Here is a 19,203-nt window from a genome sequence, read left to right on the forward strand (position 1 = left end):
ATGGTCTGCTCAGCTTTTGGACTGTAAAGAAATGAAACTTGTTTAAGAATTGTTAAGGAAATGGAGCAACTCCTGCCTGAAGGATTTGTATTTCATCGGTTTCTGTGCAGAGGAGTTTTGAATACATTAGGGGTGAACAAGGTGTCACCTATCCTACACTGCTACATTATTGCTACTTAAAGCAAGTAAGATTTCCAATATTTTTGAAAGTAAACAGTACATGGAAGTGTCCCAAACTTGAGATGCTGAACTTCTAAAATACTTCCAAGGAAAAAGATTTGATGTTCAGAAAGTGCAACATATTGGAGTATCTTGAGTGCCCGAACTGGTTGTGATCTTAACCTAAATTACAGATTAATTGCCAATGTGTTTGAGATACTAAGATGCTGAAGAGGGGACTCATAAGCAGCTCACACAGAAATCAGTGTGATCAGGTAGAACAGAAAATGAATTACTTCATTTTTTGATCAACTAATCTACTTTATTACTGTGTCATGACAAAATTATAATCCAGATTTTAAATAGGCATTTACTACTTAAAAGGTGGTAAACTAATCTACTTTATTACTCTGTATCATTACAAAATTATAATCCAGGTTTTAAATAGGCATTTACTACTTAAAAGGTGTCCCATGGTGCTTAATAATGTGTTTGTCTGTATGCTAATAATTTTTATTTATAGATACATGTTTATACATGCAAATGTTACAATATGTAATTATGTCAATATTTAAATATATTTAAAACCTGTAGTTTATATGCTAATGATGTTGATAAGAATGTACTTTTGTCACCTGAAGCAGGTACTGTCCCAAGGAGCTTAGCACCGTGCCCTGCAGTAACTGCTGTCATGAGAAATCCAATCTATACTGCCTGGAGCCATAGAGTTCACACCAGCAATTGCCCATCCGTCGCCAGCCAAATATGCCATCAGCATCTGCATCCCAGGTGTTTTGGAATTTATATCTCCTTACATTTTTGTTTTCATTAGGATGAAATTGCTTCTGGTAGTTGTTTTATACAGTGCAGAGGGAAGCACACTGCTGTTCTGTGTCACTTTGACCCAGCGTTCTCAAAACTATTTATTGTGTAGAAGTGATGTGCCAGTTGTTTTCATGTCTTTCAATAAGTGATGGATTAGGTTTCCCTCTGCTCCTCTGGCTGATATTGACAAATAAATTCATTTTCTTTAATGAACTAATTTCTAATGTTTTTTTTGTGTCCTTGCCAAAACAAATAAAGCCTTCCTTTTTTTTTTTTTTTTCCCCATAACACTCGGTTGTTTTTTCTCTGGCTTATCTTGATTAATAAAATGATGGGAAAATTGGGAGGTGGGAAGGAGATGAGCATTCATTTTATTCAGTAACTCAGGGATAACCAACATTTTTTGTTGGCCAATTTTCTATTTGCTGAGATTCTTTACCCAGTTCTAACTGCTGCCCTGTTCTCCCTTTCTTTTGATACAGTTCCCAGCATCAAGGTCGCCTGAGTTTGGACCTAAGTCATAAACACTCCAATGACTACTCTGAAAATTCACGTACAAGAGCATCTCATGGCTCAAATTCATTACCATCCAGTGCAAGGCTTGGTAACTAGCTTTTCTGATTGATTTCTTGTGGGACTCCTATATATTGAGGACAAAGAATAAATGGAAAATTCTTTAAGTTCATGGGTTATGGATTGTCATAGGTAGCAAAACTTAAACCTGTGTTCCTTTGCTTCACTTTTTGTGGTTTTATGACTAAAGGTGTTCCCTGGAAGTATGTGTGTTTAATTCATTTTTTACATCTTCTTTAAAATGCTGTGTATGTCTGTGTGAGTGATTCTCCTTTCCGTGCCTGTTACTGTTTGGAAGTACCCTTATAAAGACAGGAGGAGCATCCTAATTACTTTTGAGGTTCAGTGAGGTGGAGAGAAGAAGAGAAAAGGAGAACAAAAAATCAAGGATGACTAATGTCCTAATGTAAATTGTGTTGTTTCAACTTCAAGTTAAGTTTCATTTGATGGAAAATATTAAAAATGCATTTCATAGAAGAATGACCAGTGTCTATTTACTATATTACTGCATTGTGCTCTGCTTATACTGGCTGTGTAATCCACACATTTTACTAGAAATATGATATACCACAATATATACGAGGGTTATCATCAAGCCTTCTGCATAAATTCAGAGGCCATTTCAATGCTCATTGAAGAAGCAGAATCTAAATGTACTTTTTTTGTTCAATGTAGTTGCCTTTTATCATTGTAATGTTTTCTTGTTGTAAAAATAGGTTCTTCGAGTAACTTGCAATACAGAACAGAACGAATTAAGATCCCTTTAACACCAAGATACCCAAGGTCCATGATGGGGTCTGACAGAGGTAAATTATTTCCTAAATAATTTTATTTGTACTATTTTCAGTATTACCAATCCAAACTCTTTGCAGTTGTTAAATCAGGTTGTGCCAAAATCTAGATATGACAGTTTTATTAAGGTTAAAAAATTCTTATTTTGACACAGAAAGGTAAAAAAACTCCAATTTTCTAATGAAAGTTGATTTTTCTCTTAGTTGTCTCTAGGATGTGGCACACTAAAGAAAAAGTGCACAAAAAAAGTAAGAATAAACATTGCTGTTTACAGGTGTAGTTTTTCTTACAGAATGATTTCTCAAAAGTTATAACAGTGAGATGATTATTTAAGTATATTGTTTTGCATATTGCTGATTGTAGATTATATTTTGAAAATACAGTGAAAATATTTTAGTCCTTCACTCAGGATTGCTTGGTGCAGGATATTTAAAGACATGGTACAAATACCAGTTGGAGTGCTGGAGAGCTGTAGAATTCAGAGACTGATGACAGTAAAAAGCAACTCTTCACTGGCATCATAACTCAAATGTTCTGTAGCCTCAGTGGAATGTATGCATTTCTTTTCTAAACTTGGCAAATATAATTATTACAGACAGCTTTCATTTGTGATTAGTAATTTGAGATTTATTTTCTGTAGCTTTTTCAGAGGAGGCAAACTGAATGTTTCTGTCAGGGCACTGGTTCAGTACGTTACTCAGAGAGGGTATAACCAGGGAAGAGATGCCAACGAAGTCACATCAAGCTTGTTTGAAATTGCAGAGCTTTCCCTTTCCTGTCTCTCTGAACGATTCATGCTGAGCTTTTGGTGGTGTTTTAGGTGTTTCATAAGGTATCTCATACCTGAAGGAAAAGTCTATACATAAATATTTAATTTGAAAATAAACCTACATATTAGATTTTTTATTTTACTTCTCCTTCCCTGATTTTTATTATTTTTCTTTAACTTTGCACTGCTAAGTGTTTGCAGACATGCATATGGTGTAGCTTGTCTGCCACCTCCTCTCCTTGTTGAGAACGACAGGAGTTGTGTGCACACTTTGAGAGCACAGATTTGGCATGCAGTCATTAAGGACACTAAGTTTGCACTCTCTGAAATTGGTTACCTGGTCTCCTGAAGCTCCTTAGGTGGTTAACAGAGTGCTAGTGAACAGTGGGTCCTCTGGCTTGTCTCAGATGTTTATGGTGTCCTTCACTATGTCTGTGTAGATGCAGGATACTAAAACTCAGCTGTTGATTTTCCATAGGCTCCTTGTCACACTCTGAATGTAGCAGTCCCAGCTTGATAACTCCTCCGCAGTCGCCTCTTAACTTGGAAACATCGTCCTTCGCCAGCAGCCAGTCTCAGAACTCCCTTTCTACGTTGCCTAGGATTTCTATTAGCCCAGTGTCTATTGGAGAACGTAGAAAAGATAGGTAAGGTCCCCACGTTATTGTTTTTAATACAAACATGTCTGAGGAAATTTTGTACTTTTGTTTATTGGACTGAAGGAAGGTGAACGTTTAATTTAAATGACAAATATGTAGATGCAGAGGTGCATCTCATCTGCTCTAAATTTCTTCACAAAGTGTCTTAAGAGGTCTCTGTGGTATTTTTTTCTTCAAAACTGAAGACTAGATTCTTCAGTTTAGAAAATGAAGGAATTTCATAGGGTTGTATTTCTTCCATGTTAGCTTAATGGCCATGCTAAATAAGAGTGGTCTAAATTGGAATAAACCCCTTCAGCTGAACTACCTCAGGTGCTTGTTCTGTAACACTACATAAAATGAAAACCTAGTGACATCTGATAGCTAAATATCAGGTGCCTTAGCATTGTAGAATATGAGCTCTAACCATTGTGCCTTGATTCAATTTAGCCAGATAACATGAAAAATTGAGGGCATAGCTGTGCAAGAGCATATCCATATGTACAGATGCAATTTTACCACTGTGACTGATCCCTTTGGCTGCACCTGCACCGCTGCTAGTGATAGCATAAAGTGTACGTGTAGCTGCTTGCAGAATTCAAACCTGATGTGACAGCTTTCTTAAAAACATAAGCTTTGTGTTTTAACAACTTTCTATATTTCATGATAAATATTTTCAAGATGTGCTGCTTACGGTATCAGTCCTGGACATCTGATTTCATTTTATCGTGATCTGGCTAGACTGACTACATGAGAAAGTTTGCATGAATTCAAAGCATTGAACAGCAAGACACAAATCTTAATCAGGCTTTTATTTGTAGTAAGGCAGCTGAATGCCATTCTGGCATTGTAAAGGAGCTATGATGTGTTGGAATAGATTTCATTTATGTGGACTTCAAGACTCCTTTGTGTTGCTTGATTTATGTAATAAGACTGACCATAAAAATTACGAATGATAAAGTAATGAGGATATTCTGTATTCTACGTTTTCTGGTAGTAATAAAAAGTTACTCATAAAATGTTACATGAAACTTTTGTCTCGTTTAAAGAATCGATAACTAAGTTGTTGTAGTAACTATAGAATGTATATTGTGTACAAAGGACAATGTTACTTTGAAAGGGAATGTTAAAAAGGTTTTTGTGAACTTTCATTCTTTCTTACTTCAGTGTGACTTGTACTACGTGTACTCAATTTGTGTCCTCATATAAATGTTCCTCTAATTGTCACTTGCAAATTCGAAGTCAGAATTTCTTTCCTCATTCACATGGCTAATGATGTATAATGTTCAGCTGATAAAGCTAGGTTTTTGACACCCCTATAACTTTTTATCTCTGAGCACAAGATAAATGTTCTGATCTCTGGGAAATAAGGATTTCTGTTAAAGCTGATCATGCAGTTGAAGTGCAGTCAGGTTCCAGCCCCTTCACTCGTGCTGTGCATATGTATAAACCATAGTCTGAATTGACTTTCTAAAAAGAATATAATTCTGAGGTTTGTTGTTTTGTTTTTTAAAAGCAAAACAAAAAAGTTACAAATGCAAACAGTTCTTAATGTAGGGAAGTGGCTAATTTAAGTCTATCCCGAGAAGAGGTTTGAAGGTGCCTAGATAACATTTTTAAATGGTTATTTGGTTGTATAATTCTTTCTGTTCCCCACAAAATACAAGTAACTCGCTTGGCCTTTCCCCAGATAAAAGCAGTACAGATGAAGAAAAAAATAATCAATGTTTCTGTTTGTTCTGTTTATTTTAATTTAAATGAAAATTAAAAGATCTGATCAGTTAAGGCTTTTTTCTAATCAGTGTTTAGCGATTCTGGCAGGCAGTCTGAAAGTTACAGAAGAGTGCACTTCACTTGATTTTAGTAACACTGCTTATCAAGTAAGACACCTCTTTGATGTTATCATTCTGTTTTACTTCATTGTTGATTCTCTACTGCATGCATTACTAGTTACCTTTCATTTTGTATTTAGTAGAATTCTATGATCCTGTACAATTTGTATGGGTTTGATTCTTTTTTATTCCAATCCAAAACAAACAGAACAAATTTAAAAATTCATGTGGTAGACAGAAAGCAGAAAGGTACAATCAGTAAAGTTCAGAAAGATGTAATTTTGGTTTTTAATGAGATAGTATGCCTTGATCAATTGTATGATTTTAAGAAGCTTCATATAACATCATGGTTTACATGCTCATAATGAGTTAAAAAAAAAAAAAAAGTTCATAAATTGCCATTTTCTGGAAGTTATCACAGTTTAGTTAAGATGTGCTCCATACAAACAATTGGACTTCAGTTTAAGTTTGATGGTAGCAAACCTACTTTATCTTCATTTCATTGATAGCCAAGCTCTGAGGGCGTGACCTCTAACAGTGATGTTGATGTTATAAGATTACTGCCTTCCAGAGCTTCGTTCATATCAGCAGCCAGTTCTTAGCTTTTATGCATTAATAAGCTGGCAAACTATTATGCCCTTGCTGCAGAAGACTACCAAATAGCTACCTAGATTTAAGCTTGGCAACAAGCTTAAATTACGAAATGATGTCCTCTTCCCTCTGCCCACAGCCCCAAGTCCTGCTTTTTCCAAAAATACCTTCCCTCAGTCTGGCTCACATTTAGTAGCAGTGAGTAAAGTCCAGTTAACTCATCTGGTCTCTGAACAGCACAACTGAAATAGTTTGAGCAGTTGGCACAACTTAGGGAATGGTTAATGCATGTCAAATGTAATAAAATGCAATTAAAACAAAAATACATCACACCTAGTACCCAAGCTGATGCATTCAGAACAAGCTCAGCTGTTAATATCTAATGATGCCTTTTGCTGTGGAGACGTTATTAAGTTCAGAATAATACAAAGCAGCACTTTTTAGGAGGCTACTCTTTGTTTATGCACACCATGAAGGGACCAGCTCTGTTTGTACAGGTGGGGACATCCTAACTATGGGGGGAGGACAGGGGAATGTGTTAGGGATTTCTTTTGTATAAGCCAGTCTCTTGTTATACTTACTAGTGTCTTACTACTGTGTGTCTTTTTCTAAGTGTTCTTTTCTTTTCAAATCTTCTACATCTTTCAGATATCTGTTCCGTAATAGGTCTTTTCTGAGAATCCCTGTGGCTCCTAGGCCTAGGTTCTCATCACTAAGGAGTTTGAGGTTGGCCTGATATAAGGTTGTCCTTCTCGAGCAGTATCGCGCACTTTGTGCTATTTTACATGTTTGGATAATTGCCCTGAGGAGAATTTGCATGGTAATTGTAATGCTACCATGCAAACTGCTGTCTTAATGGCTTGAGTTTGCAACTGCTTAATTTTCATTACTAATTTATGTTTCCCTGCATACAAATATGAAATCTGATATTTGTGCATTATTGTCCTTTGGTTTACCACCGCATTATTTATGATGTTTATTTTCACTAGCAATAAAGACTCCCAGCATTTATATTTGTAACATACCTTTCTGTAATATGGTTTGTAAATGACATATTATATACAGTGGTTCAATTACTTTTATATAATATGCATCTGGAAGCTTCTTTCCTACCAGCTTCACCATCGTGCTATTTATAATTCATATTTACCGTATTGTTTTAAAGCAGTCATGTACCTGGTATACATTTACTTCTGCCACTGTACATTGCATGGTGTTAAAGGAATGCATTTAAGACAATTGACAGGAGTTTTTTTTTAAAGTAACTGTTTAAACCTATTGTATTATTACAGTTCAGACAGACATAAAGTATTGCATGTAACTTTGACATTGTGATGGTTCAAGTGCAATTTTGTCCAAATCAGTTTTAACTATCTCCTCTAAAAGGCCCTACATGGAAGAGCCACGACATGTTAAAGTGCAGAAGGGTTCTGAGCCACTAGGGATTTCCATTGTGAGCGGAGAAAATGGTGGAATATTTGTCTCTAAAGTAACAGGTGGGAGCATTGCCCATCAAGCTGGCCTTGAGTATGGTGATCAGTTACTAGAGGTAATTGTTTGCTTACTATTCCTATGGCTTAATGAATCAGTTCCTATGAATCCAGCCAGAACTGCCTTCCCCAAATTAGTATCTTGTGAAAGCTTGTGTGCTGTGAGATGCAGCAAAGGGTACTCAGTATTGTAATGTTTTAGTAAATGTGATTGCTGTGACCTTTTATCAGGTTTGGTCATAAACTAATGCCTTTTGATGGTAGATCTGCATCTTATATAGATATAAGTAAATTTTAAGCTAGCTAGTTTTGGTACTTAAAACAATATAGTCCCAACACCATACTCTGCCTGATAAGGTGAGTAAATATTCAAGCAGCTGGCTTGTAGAGAGTTTCATGCTGCTGTTGCTGTGCCATATCATTACCTGAGGTACCTGGTTCAAAAAATACTCAGGTAGGCTTGTAGATAAGCTACAATATTGCCTACGGTATTGGATAAACATGTGGAGGAGCAAGCTGCTTTGTAAATGTTGGATCTGCTCATGCTTGTATATGTTAAAGCATCTTGTTGCACAGTGTGTGGATGATACTACAACAGACCTGAATGGATCATGGATCTGAATTTATCTTTAAATCCTGAATTTATTCAGATCTGTGATTTGAACCAACTTAAATTTAATAAGTGACATCAGATCATAACACAGCTCAGAACACATATGTCTTTCAGTAGTAAAAAGTTTTTTAAACTCACAGTCAGGTTACCAAATATTTTATAATTACAGTGATTCCTTCCAAGGAGTAAACCTTAGGAATCATTGTATAGCAGCATTTCCATCCTGCTGTTTACCTCAGTGGAAAAAAAGTCAGCGTTTAGACATTAAACTAATTAGGAGACTGAAAGAATGATTTTGCTAGTTTTCATCTGAAAATTTGACATATTGATTTGTGCATTTTTTTTTCCGTAGTTTAATGGAATAAATTTGAGAAATGCTACAGAGCAACAGGCTCGACTAATCATTGGGCAGCAGTGTGACACCATTACAATTCTGGCTCAGTATAACCCCCACATGTATCAGCTTGGCAATCATTCACGATCAAGGTAAGGCTGGCTAGGCTTTCCAAAAACTACTCTCTGATCCATGCAGTTATCTAGCTAGTAGATAACTTCTGTACAGGTAATAATTTGCAAATATCAGCACGTTTGTGCTTATAAGAAGTGTGATAGCTTAGAAAGTAATGTGTGAATGCATGCTTGTCAAAAAGAAAAGAAAAATGCTTGATGCACCTTCTATAGTTTCTTTCTTATTTGGGCATAATCCTTAGATACGTTAAACTACAGCCAAAGTTGCCTTCTTCCTAGGATTAAGAGATTCTAGTACTTCAAATAGGTTTTAACTTTTCTTTATAATTGAAGTTTCCAAAAACTAATTAGAGAAGGCGTATGACCTAGTGAAATTATCCATCGCATTTTAATGAATGATCACACCGCGAAACTGAGCTTTATCTTTCTCTTAGACTTATGGTGAACATATGTTATTTGGCATGCTGTTTGGGGCTTTTTAGTTACTTTAAACTTGATCTACAGCCAAATTTAAAACTTCGTGTGGAAAATATTTGGCACTGGTGAAATGCTAACTCTTTTATTCTTTTTTTTTGTTTTTTCCCCCTCTTAGTTCTCGCCTAGAACCTGTGAGTAATCATTCCACCCCTCAAGGCAGTGGAGCTGGCTCTCTGATCCATGCAGTTACCTAGCTAGTAGATAACCTCTGTACAGGTAATTATTTGCAAATAGCAGCACATTTGTGCTTATAAGAATTGTGATTGCTTAGAAAGTAATGTATGAATACATGCTTGTCAAAAAGAAAAGAAAAATGCTTGATGCACCTTCTATATTTTCTTTCTTATTTGGGCATAATCCTTAGATACGTTAAACTACAGCCAAAGTTGCCTTCTTCCTAGGATTAAGAGATTCTAGTACTTCAAATAGGTTTTAACTTTTCTTTATAGCTGAAGTTTCCAGAAACTAATTAGAGAAGGCGTATGACCTAGTGAAATTATCCATCGCATTTTAATGAATGATCACACCGCGAAACTGAGCTTTATCTTTCTCTTAGACTTATGGTGAACATATGTTATTTGGCATGCTGTTTGGGGCTTTTTAGTTACTTTAAACTTGATCTACAGCCAAATTTAAAACTTCGTGTGGAAAATATTTGGCATTGGTGAAATGCTAACTCTTTTATTCTTTTTTTTTGTTTTTTCCCCCTCTTAGTTCTCGCCTAGAACCTGTGAGTAATCATTCCACCCCTCAAGGCAGTGGAGCTGCAACACCTGACAATCATTCCGTAATCGATACTGTGAGTGAACAGGATGAAGGAACAATGACACCCCCATCCAAACAAACTACGCCAACTACAAGTCCCCGGAATTCCTTAAGGTATTAACAGTAAAATTTTTGCCTTAATGAAACCAAATGGTCGGGGTAGATGTGAAGGGTATTTAAAAACAAGTGTATTTCTGTGAATGCTGCGTCTGCTTGAACAAAGCGAGCATTCAAATTAAGTGTGTCCCGCTATAAAAGTACATGTTTTCAGACTGTTTTTAAAAAATGGGCTCTGCAAGGAATCAAGAGACTTTACTACAAGATTGGTTTAGTTAAAAAGGTCTGCAAGGAACATGGCGTTTGTCTTAGAAGACTGTATCTGTAGGTGACCTATTTTGAATAATAGTTATCTAAACATATATTCTTTGGATGACTAGTTGATTGTATGTAACACAAGTTTTTAAATTGAAGTGCATGTGTTATTTCTTCCTCTCAAAAGGGGCCCTGTGGACACAAACAAAAGGACCCCAGAACCTAGAATTGTTGTTGTTAAAAAATCCCAAGTGGATCTTGGGATCCAGATATGTGGTGGAAACCTCTATGGAATATTTGTCTCAGATGTAGATGATGATAGCCCAGCAAAAGGACCTGATGGACTAGTCTTGGGTGACATGATACTTGAGGTAAGCTAATAAGAAAATACAGCACACTTACAGAATGTCTAGAATGATATAAAGAGGGAGTTCTACAAAGAATTGTACTGTCTCGCAATGGGAGGTGTTTTTTGAATCTTGAGTTCCTGCCACAAAACCCAAGTCAAAATGGTGAGAATGCATAACCTTTATTCTGACTGTGGCACATGAAGAGCTGGATGATGTGGACCTGGAGAGCTATCACTGTTGAGAGCAGAAGTTGCCCACGGGTTTGAAGGACTAATATATGTCTGCTTGGAATTATGAACACCTGCTCTCCTCATCTAAGTCAGAAGCCCTGAATCCAGTAACTGTACGTAGGAGAAAGGCAAGGATATGGAAGATATTGCAAAACAGGGAACATTATTGATCTTACCACTATGAAATTCTAATAAGAGTTTAGGGAAAGCTGTGCAATATGTCTTTGACTCTGCTTTCTGTGTCTGAAATGAGACTATTTATCTACTTGGCAGGACTGTTAAGGTGGTAAACACGTACGTGTTTATGAGCTTTTCAGGTACAACTGAACATTGAGACTGAGGACTGAGACTCTCCCGTTGTGCCTCTACTATCCAGATGGAGATTTTGATTTGTAACTGTGTTTCTAACTTCCCTCAGACCACTTGCTTTCCCTAAAAATATTAAATTCTTTCCAGTGTGAACTTTAGGATTCTCAGCTTACACTTTGAAAACTATTTAAAGAAGTGCAGACTTTCTCTTGTTGTGTGTGTCTACTGCATTCACTTGTGTATTTTGTTTTCCACCCCCATATCTCAATCTCCTGCTAGACATTTTAAGGTACAAACTGTATTAGAGTTAAGTGGCAAGATTTACTTGTATATCGGGCCTGTCAGTGGGAAAAACAAAGTCATTTTGCATGTTTTTCTATCTCACCTAGTTCTATTGCCTGTTAAGATACAAATTCACACCTAAGGGTTTCTGTGTTTTGCAGTATGGGTCCATTGATATGCGAAATAAAACAGCTGAGGAAGCTTATCTTGAAATGTTGAAGCCTGGAGAAAACATCAAAATAAAGACTCAATACAGAATAGAAGAGTTTAACAAGATAAAAGAGCTTCCTGGAGATGGATTCTATATCAGGTATTTGAGCGTGACCGGTAATGACAGTATAAGGCTGTTAGGATAATATATTGGCCATCATGAGAGAGATAGTACATCAGTCTTACCACAATTTTAAATTCAAAGTTTTCTAATTTATCCAGCTAGTCTCTGACAGCGAGTACACAATCTATAGCATTAGAAGTCTGCATGTTTTGCTGTAAACTTGTGTGCTCCTGAAATGTGGTGTGTGCCACTAATCTGTTAACTTTTTTTTTTTAATAAGTATGCATGTTCTTCCCTTGAGTTGATGGAGATGATTTGCAGAGCCTATTGATGTCTTCCTTTCCAGAGCACTTTATGACCGTCTGGCAGAGGTGGAACAGGATTTAAGCTTTAAGAAGGATGACATTTTGTATGTTGATGACACTCTGCCACAGGGAAACTTTGGTTGCTGGATGGCTTGGCAGCTTGATGAGAACGCTCAGAAGCTGGAAAGAGGACAGATTCCAAGTAAATATATGTGAGTGACCTCAGTTACCGTATTTATCTTACACTCTTTAGAAGTATGACTTGCTTCTATGTAGGTTTGCTTCTATTTTTTCCGGGAGATACTAACTCTTGGACATGTATTTTAATAATGTGGAATTAAATATATTGCTCTATCAAGTTCCTTTTAGTACTACTAAACAGTAAACTAGAAATGGAAATGATACATAGATCAATGTTGTGATTAGATAATTCAATAACAAAAGTGACAGTAACCACAGGAAAAATATCCTTGAATCCAAGCTTGTCACAGTCATTCTTGGGAAGCATCAGTGGGTTTAGTTATCTGTGTTATTTAGTTACTAGTTATTTAGTTATTGTAGGACTCTGTATCCACCATAATCCCTTACAGTTGATAGAGCAGTTAATAGGAGTGTGCAGGAGCTAAATTTTTTACCTTGTTACTGAAATCACATTAGTTATCACTCAGTGATTAAAATATTTTTTCATTTTAAGATTACTGGTTTTCTGGTTTCCTTTTCTTCTAATAGTCTTTGCTCCATGTCATAACTCAAAATTCATCCTGGCAGTGAGACAATGGTACTACGTGGAATGTATGGAAGTACAATATATACATACAGACCCATAGACATCATTGATAAGCTTGTTACTGGAAGATGGACAGTATAGCCAACTACATTTTACATGTGCTATGTGGCCAAAATATTTGTGCTCATATAAAATAAAACTGTCATTTTGGGTTGCTAATAAGTTATTTGTAAGGGTGAATATAACGTGCAGCTTCATAGAAAGAATGGGGTCTTCACTTCTGTGCAAGGTTGACTTTTCAGGCAATTAGGTGCATGCTACTGCTTCTGCCTTGGAGGGTTTTGCCCTCTGTGCCTTCCTGCTCTTTGTCTTTGTCATGGGTTACCCCTGAGCAAGATCTGAAGCACATCCAGAAGCCATGCAGCACCTAGCAATAGAATCATGCTGGTCTGAGCATCCCCAGGGTACTCAGGGTTCTCCAACGCCATTGTAATTAGCCTGGAGGAGAAGAGGGAGGTGAAAGAGTCTCCCCCACAGATTAGTTCTTCAAGAAAAGGTAAAAAGTGTAATTACTACAAGTTTCCACTAGACGGCTCCCGAAGTACGGAGATGGAACAGCCGCTGCCGTTTCACCTCGTTCATTGCTCTTCATCATTAACAAGTAGAGCCGCAGCACACGCGACTTCATCCTATCGTAAACCCGCACTGCAAAGCACAGCAAAATGGGAGTCTTGACCCATTTTCCAGGGTTGATAAACAGCACAGCAGGGTAAGGTATTACAAAACACAACCCCAAGAGAAACAGCATTGTGGCTGTCAACCCAGTACAATGAACACGGGTGACAATTTTGTTCTAATGTGCTCTGATCAGGTTTGTCCTTATCTCAACCCGTCATGCCCCACATTGGGTGCCAAAAAGGACTATTGTGGTTTAATCCCAGCTGGCAGCTAAGCACCAAGCAGCTACTCACTCTCACCTTGGTGGGACGGGGGAGGGAATCAGAAGAGTAAAAGTGAGAAAAGTCATAGGTTGAGATAACAACAGTTTAATAAGTAAAGCAAAAGCCATGTGTGCAAGCAAAGCAAAACGAGGAATTCATTCACTGCTTCCCGTTGGCAGGCAGGTGTTCAGGAACACAGGGCTCCATCATGCATAATGGTTACTTGGGAATACAAACCACCATCACTCTGAATGTCTCCCCCTTCCTTCTTGGTCCCCCATCTTTATACATACGGAGCATGATGTCATACAGTATGGGATATCCCTTTGGTCAGTTGGGATCAGCTGTCCCAGCTGTGGCTCCTCACAACTTTTTCTGCTCGTCCAGCCTACTCGCTGGCAGGGAGGTGTGAGGAGCAGAAAAGGCCTTGACTTCTCAGCAACAACCAAGCCCACCAATGTGCTATCAACACCATTCTCATCCCAAATCCAAAATATAGCTCCATACCAACTGTTAGTAAGAAAGTCAACTCTGTCCCAGCGAAAACCATGACAATATTATAAGAATCTTGAGGAGCTGATGGTGGTGTGAGGTCTTCCGATGCTTATTATTTCATTTATCTTAACATTTGTTTCTGACTTATTTTCCATCATGAAGATATGCAGGCTAAGGCTTGAGACAAGCATTTCCAGTATGCTCTAGAAGTGGTGATATTGTTTGTTGAACAAATTATAAAAGATTAGTTTAAATACCAATCATTTAGTCTGTTTCATTATAGGATGGATCAGGAATTCTACAGGAGACACAGCATGTCTGAGGCTAAAGATGAAAACAGCTCATCTAAGACATTGTCCGCAGCAGCACGGAGGTCATTCTTCAGAAGAAAGCATAAACACAAGCGAAGTGGTTCCAAAGATGGAAAGGATTTACTGGCTCTTGATACAATCAGTACAGACTCAATTCCTTTCTTGGATGGCAAGTACCTTTGTTATTCCTGGAAGGGAGTTCCCTTTCGTTACTTTTCATTTTTAAACAGCTGCAGCATGACACAATGAATAATGTTGCTTTCTGGTTGGTCTGAATACAAATGATGATCGTATGTCCCATCACATACATTACTTTTAATTACATTTTTTTAGTATTAAATAACAAGCCAGAGTGTTTAAAATAATTTTTTTTTGGTAGTTTATTCCTAGACCTATTAGTATTACTGTTTCATTTCCAGAGGAGGATTGCTTTTTCATGCATGGTTTTGATCTTCCTTTAAACTATTCCATTTCTGTCCAGGTTGCTTAGTCTAGACAGATTTCCTGGGCTCCACTCAAAAATCTTTGCTTCTGTTTCTTCATTTCTCTACAAAAATGTTGTTGGTTACAATGATTACTTCCTTGGCAGAGCTCAACAAGCCAATCCAAAGGAACCAAATACTAGGTCTTGTTTACACTTCTAGGAGAAAATAGGAATGATTTTAAAAAATAGGAATGATTTTAAAAAATAGGAATTGTTTTAAAATTTGTGTGAGGGCAGGGAGGAGAAGCACCAGGTTCAATTAGAAAGAAATGTCTATTTTAAGCTGTCATGTGGAAGAAATTGCAATAATAGCTAGTGAGCGTTTTTTTGTTCTTGTCAAGGCCCTTATCTCTTGCAAAGGAGCTGTTTTCATAATTACTGTTAGGGTTCTTCTGCTTATCTGAGGAATGCCACAAAAATAATTTATACTTTTATAAATAAATCTTCTGTGTATGTAGATTCTGCAAGTCTGGCGTATCAGCGTGTACAGAAAGTGGACTGTACCTCTCCTAGGCCTGTCCTTATTCTAGGACCTTTACTTGATGCTGTGAAAGACATGTTGGTCAAAGAATCCCCTGGAAAATTTTGTAGATGTCCTCTTGGTAAGTATGCAAATATAAGCAATTTCTTCTTGCCAGTAACGTCTACGTAAGTGAACTGAATGGTAGCACAAACATGGAAAAAAACCCCAAGAATTAGAATTTGCAGACACTGTTCTGTTAGCCACCTTCTATACCTAAGGAACAGTAATGACAGTGGATCTCTTCTGGTTCTATGAAACAGAGGTTATGAAAGCTTCCCAACAAGCCATTGAGCGGGGTGTGAAGGATTGTCTATTTATCGATTACAAACGGAGGAGTGGACATTTTGATGTGACAACTGTAGCCTCAATAAAAGAGATAACAGAAAAGGTGAGTCACTTGGAATGCTGGAGTTCTTTGTACCATTTGCAGTATATGGTCATGCTGTGTTGGGGAGTTGGAGATGACCTTAGGGTTGTCCTCCTTTAAGACATTCAGAGAATTGTTCTCCAGGCCACTGAGTACAATAAGAGGCCTCACTTTGGCATGTAACTGTTTAAAGATTATTTTATGCAAGCTTACCTTTGTAGAAACTAAGCATGATCATATTCTTTTACAGCTTTATTAAGTAAAGTTAGAAATTATTTTCTAAGACTCCATAATTTCCACCCCCTGTCCTCCCAAACGAGGATTTAGGTTATTTAACTATTTCATTTAATACAGTCACATAGAATATAAACATCATAATAATCCTGGAGACAGATGGTAATTAAAATCTGTACATTGCTTGTAGTTTTCTCTCAAACCCCACAAAAAGTCTTATGCTTGCTTATTACTTCTGAAAGAGAAAATGAATATGAATATTTAAATTTGGAAAGATGTTACTGAAAATATTTCAATCTGAGTTTTCATTTCATTAGTTCTTCAAATACTTTTACTTCTATCAATTCATGCTTTTGGTACTATGAATGGAATTTCTTGCAGTTTTTCATCTTCTGTCTTTTGTTATAAATCCTTTGGGTAAAAATTACTCAGTAGCCCCTAAATGCTAAATGTGTAGGAAAATTCTGTTGGGTTACTATGATTTAAGTAGGGGAAGAAATGGGGGATTTGCATGTGTGCTTGTGCTCTTTAACTGAATGAGTGTTTTGCATTTACATTTGATCTTAGGATTGTCATTGTCTGCTTGACATCGCTCCTCATGCCATCGAACGGCTCCACAGTGTTCATATCTACCCTATTGTAATTTTTATTCGCTACAAAAATGCTAAACAAATCAAGTAAGTCTGTGAGGGGTATAGTTCAGGGATGTTTATTTTAGCTTAAACTAAACTTGTTACCTTTATTGTTTCTTTCATCCTAGTCATCTTAAATCTCTTTAAAATGTGGAAATTAATCCTCATAAAAAGCGCTGTGAGGTAAATGGTATTAATTTCCTTTTTGGTTGCATGACAATTGAGTAAATCTTCCAAAGAAATCAAACAATGTAGACTAAACTGTGTGTACTCCAGGAGGCACTGGGATCTTTCCTGCTCACCTTTGTATTAACCCCTAAGACAGGGATGGGTGAGATCCACTGAGGATTATGTGGTGACCATGACAAAGAGCTATTCATCTTCTCAGCAGGGCCAAGTGTGTGAATGCAGTGCCAATTGATTTGTAACCTGAGCTTTCCCACCTTCCTTCTCCAGTGAAAGCAGCAAGGGAAGTCCCTTTTTGCCCTGAACCATACATACTGTGGTCTTCTCCAGCCGTGCTCTTTCAGTAATCGGGAATTTCCTGCTCAAATATAGCCAGGAACCGAACACGGAACTTAAATACCCCAGTCCCTCCCCTAATGTTTGAGTAAACCTTCATGCATTTTGATAGATTGATATGGCAAGAAGTGACATAATCTCCCAACGTAAGGATTAAGAAACAGTTTTGTTGCAAGATCTTACACTTGTGCTATCTTCATTTTGAAAGTTGAAGACTTCTTATATTCTTGACTTATAGGTAAATTTGATGACTATCTATTTAATAAATAGGATAAGTAACACCACTTGGAAGTAGAAGCAAGACATAAAGCAACGTGGTGTATTTCATTACTGCTCTAGAATCATGCACTTGAATGATAAATGGACTGTCACGAGTCCCGTTGGCAATGGAATGGTGACCATTACAGCTATTGCCCTTTTTTTGGGAAGTGACAGAGAGCGATTGAACTAGACAAGCAAGGATTTCTAGCAGTCATCAAAATAAGATGCAGTAGCACATTGTCTCTGCCTGTTACGAGCACCAAAGGTTTTTCCAGTCAGCCTTTTTAATGTAGCACAGGTTCTGTTGCCATTCTCTGAGATGCTACACAGCAGTGATAGGTTCATTCAGTAGTGATTTTTTATTTTTATTTATAAAATAAAATTGTGATTCTTTTCTCAATCCTATAAGAAACTATGCTTATATTGTTTCAGTACTTATCTCTATGACCTTACTAGTTGGTTATGAATTCTGCTTCCTTTTAAACAGAATCCCCTACTTGGGAGCCCAAAGTCAAATTTGGAGGAGAGCGTTACAAGCCTTGATGAGAATTAAATTTTTATTTTTCACTAGTTGTATTTCTCTATATTTTTTTCTCATTTTATTTCCAACAGCTTGTATAAAAGAAAAGCAGTAGTATCAAAAATGTGTTTCTGTTATACTGTGTCTCTGTAATACTCTATTTTGCTCAATGCTTGTTACTTCAAGCCTTAAACAACTGGTACTTGAGCCCAGCTTTGTGTAGGGAGTACTGGAGTGTATATGAGATGACCATGCAATTCATATAAACTGGAAAAAGATACATTTTTTTCCCCCCTCAACTGCCTCCCAGTCTCTGAGAATACTGTCTTGGTCTGATAGCAAATAAATTTGTTAGCACTGAAATGATCCCAATGACTATGCTGATACTGCTGAAACACAGTAGATGGCACTCTATGCACAAAACTATGCTTGCAAATTAATTAGACTTTCACTTGCACCCAACTGGAGGTAATCATTTCGAGTCCATTAAAAAAAAATAAAAATACTCTTATACATTTTTCTTCTTTTTTTCTTTCTTTTTTTTGCAGAGAGCAAAAAGACCCAATCTTCCTGAGGGACAAAGTTACACAAAAACATTCCAAAGAACAGTTTGAGACAGCTCAAAAAATAGAACAAGAGTATAGCAAATACTTTACAGGTTAGTATTTAATTAACATTTCAGTAGGAACACAGTGGAAATTTAATCCATTTACACTGTAAAAGATTCTGTGTTCCTTCAAAGAGCACTGTTTTTTTTATTCTGCTTTCATTTTTGGCAAATTCATGGTTTGGTGTTTTATTTTACCGGGACAGAAAACCTCAAGATAGTAAGTACTGTATTTTTACCAAAGAAAACTGTATTTCAAGACTGTTTCTGCTTATTTCAGAGTGTATTTTCATGTGGTTCCACACACATTCAAAAGAGTGAGGATAAAATTTTCGCTATCTGGATGTGAATAGCAACAAAACTTAAAAAGAAAAAAACAAAACAACCCCCCCAAAATACCACTAACCCAATCAAACCCCACCTTTTCATCCGCAGAACAATGGGTTTCTTAAAGAATAATTTGAGGCATACCTGCCAAGCACGGGGGAGGGAAGGGGGATGTATTTAGTGTAGAACTGTGTCACT

At 36.9% G+C, this 19,203-nt stretch overlaps 1 protein-coding gene across 1 annotated transcript in view; it reads left to right on the forward strand.

The window, feature by feature from the left end:
• Positions 1-19,203, forward strand: part of DLG5 (discs, large homolog 5 (Drosophila)) — a 73,202-nt gene that overhangs the window by 50,623 nt on the left and 3,376 nt on the right. Inside the window, exons 17-31 of the mRNA XM_014956332.1 lie at positions 804-948; positions 1,467-1,588; positions 2,274-2,363; positions 3,597-3,765; positions 7,566-7,728; positions 8,635-8,768; positions 9,942-10,106; positions 10,492-10,675; positions 11,637-11,785; positions 12,096-12,266; positions 14,501-14,697; positions 15,471-15,614; positions 15,796-15,923; positions 16,704-16,813; positions 18,620-18,729. Of these exons, the coding sequence (XP_014811818.1) occupies positions 804-948; positions 1,467-1,588; positions 2,274-2,363; positions 3,597-3,765; positions 7,566-7,728; positions 8,635-8,768; positions 9,942-10,106; positions 10,492-10,675; positions 11,637-11,785; positions 12,096-12,266; positions 14,501-14,697; positions 15,471-15,614; positions 15,796-15,923; positions 16,704-16,813; positions 18,620-18,729 (2,181 nt within the window). The remainder of the gene's footprint in view (positions 1-803; positions 949-1,466; positions 1,589-2,273; positions 2,364-3,596; positions 3,766-7,565; positions 7,729-8,634; positions 8,769-9,941; positions 10,107-10,491; positions 10,676-11,636; positions 11,786-12,095; positions 12,267-14,500; positions 14,698-15,470; positions 15,615-15,795; positions 15,924-16,703; positions 16,814-18,619; positions 18,730-19,203) is intronic.

Source organism: Calidris pugnax, unplaced genomic scaffold, assembly GCF_001431845.1.
Source record: "Calidris pugnax isolate Ruff unplaced genomic scaffold, ASM143184v1 scaffold196, whole genome shotgun sequence".
Lineage (NCBI taxonomy): Eukaryota > Metazoa > Chordata > Aves > Charadriiformes > Scolopacidae > Calidris > Calidris pugnax.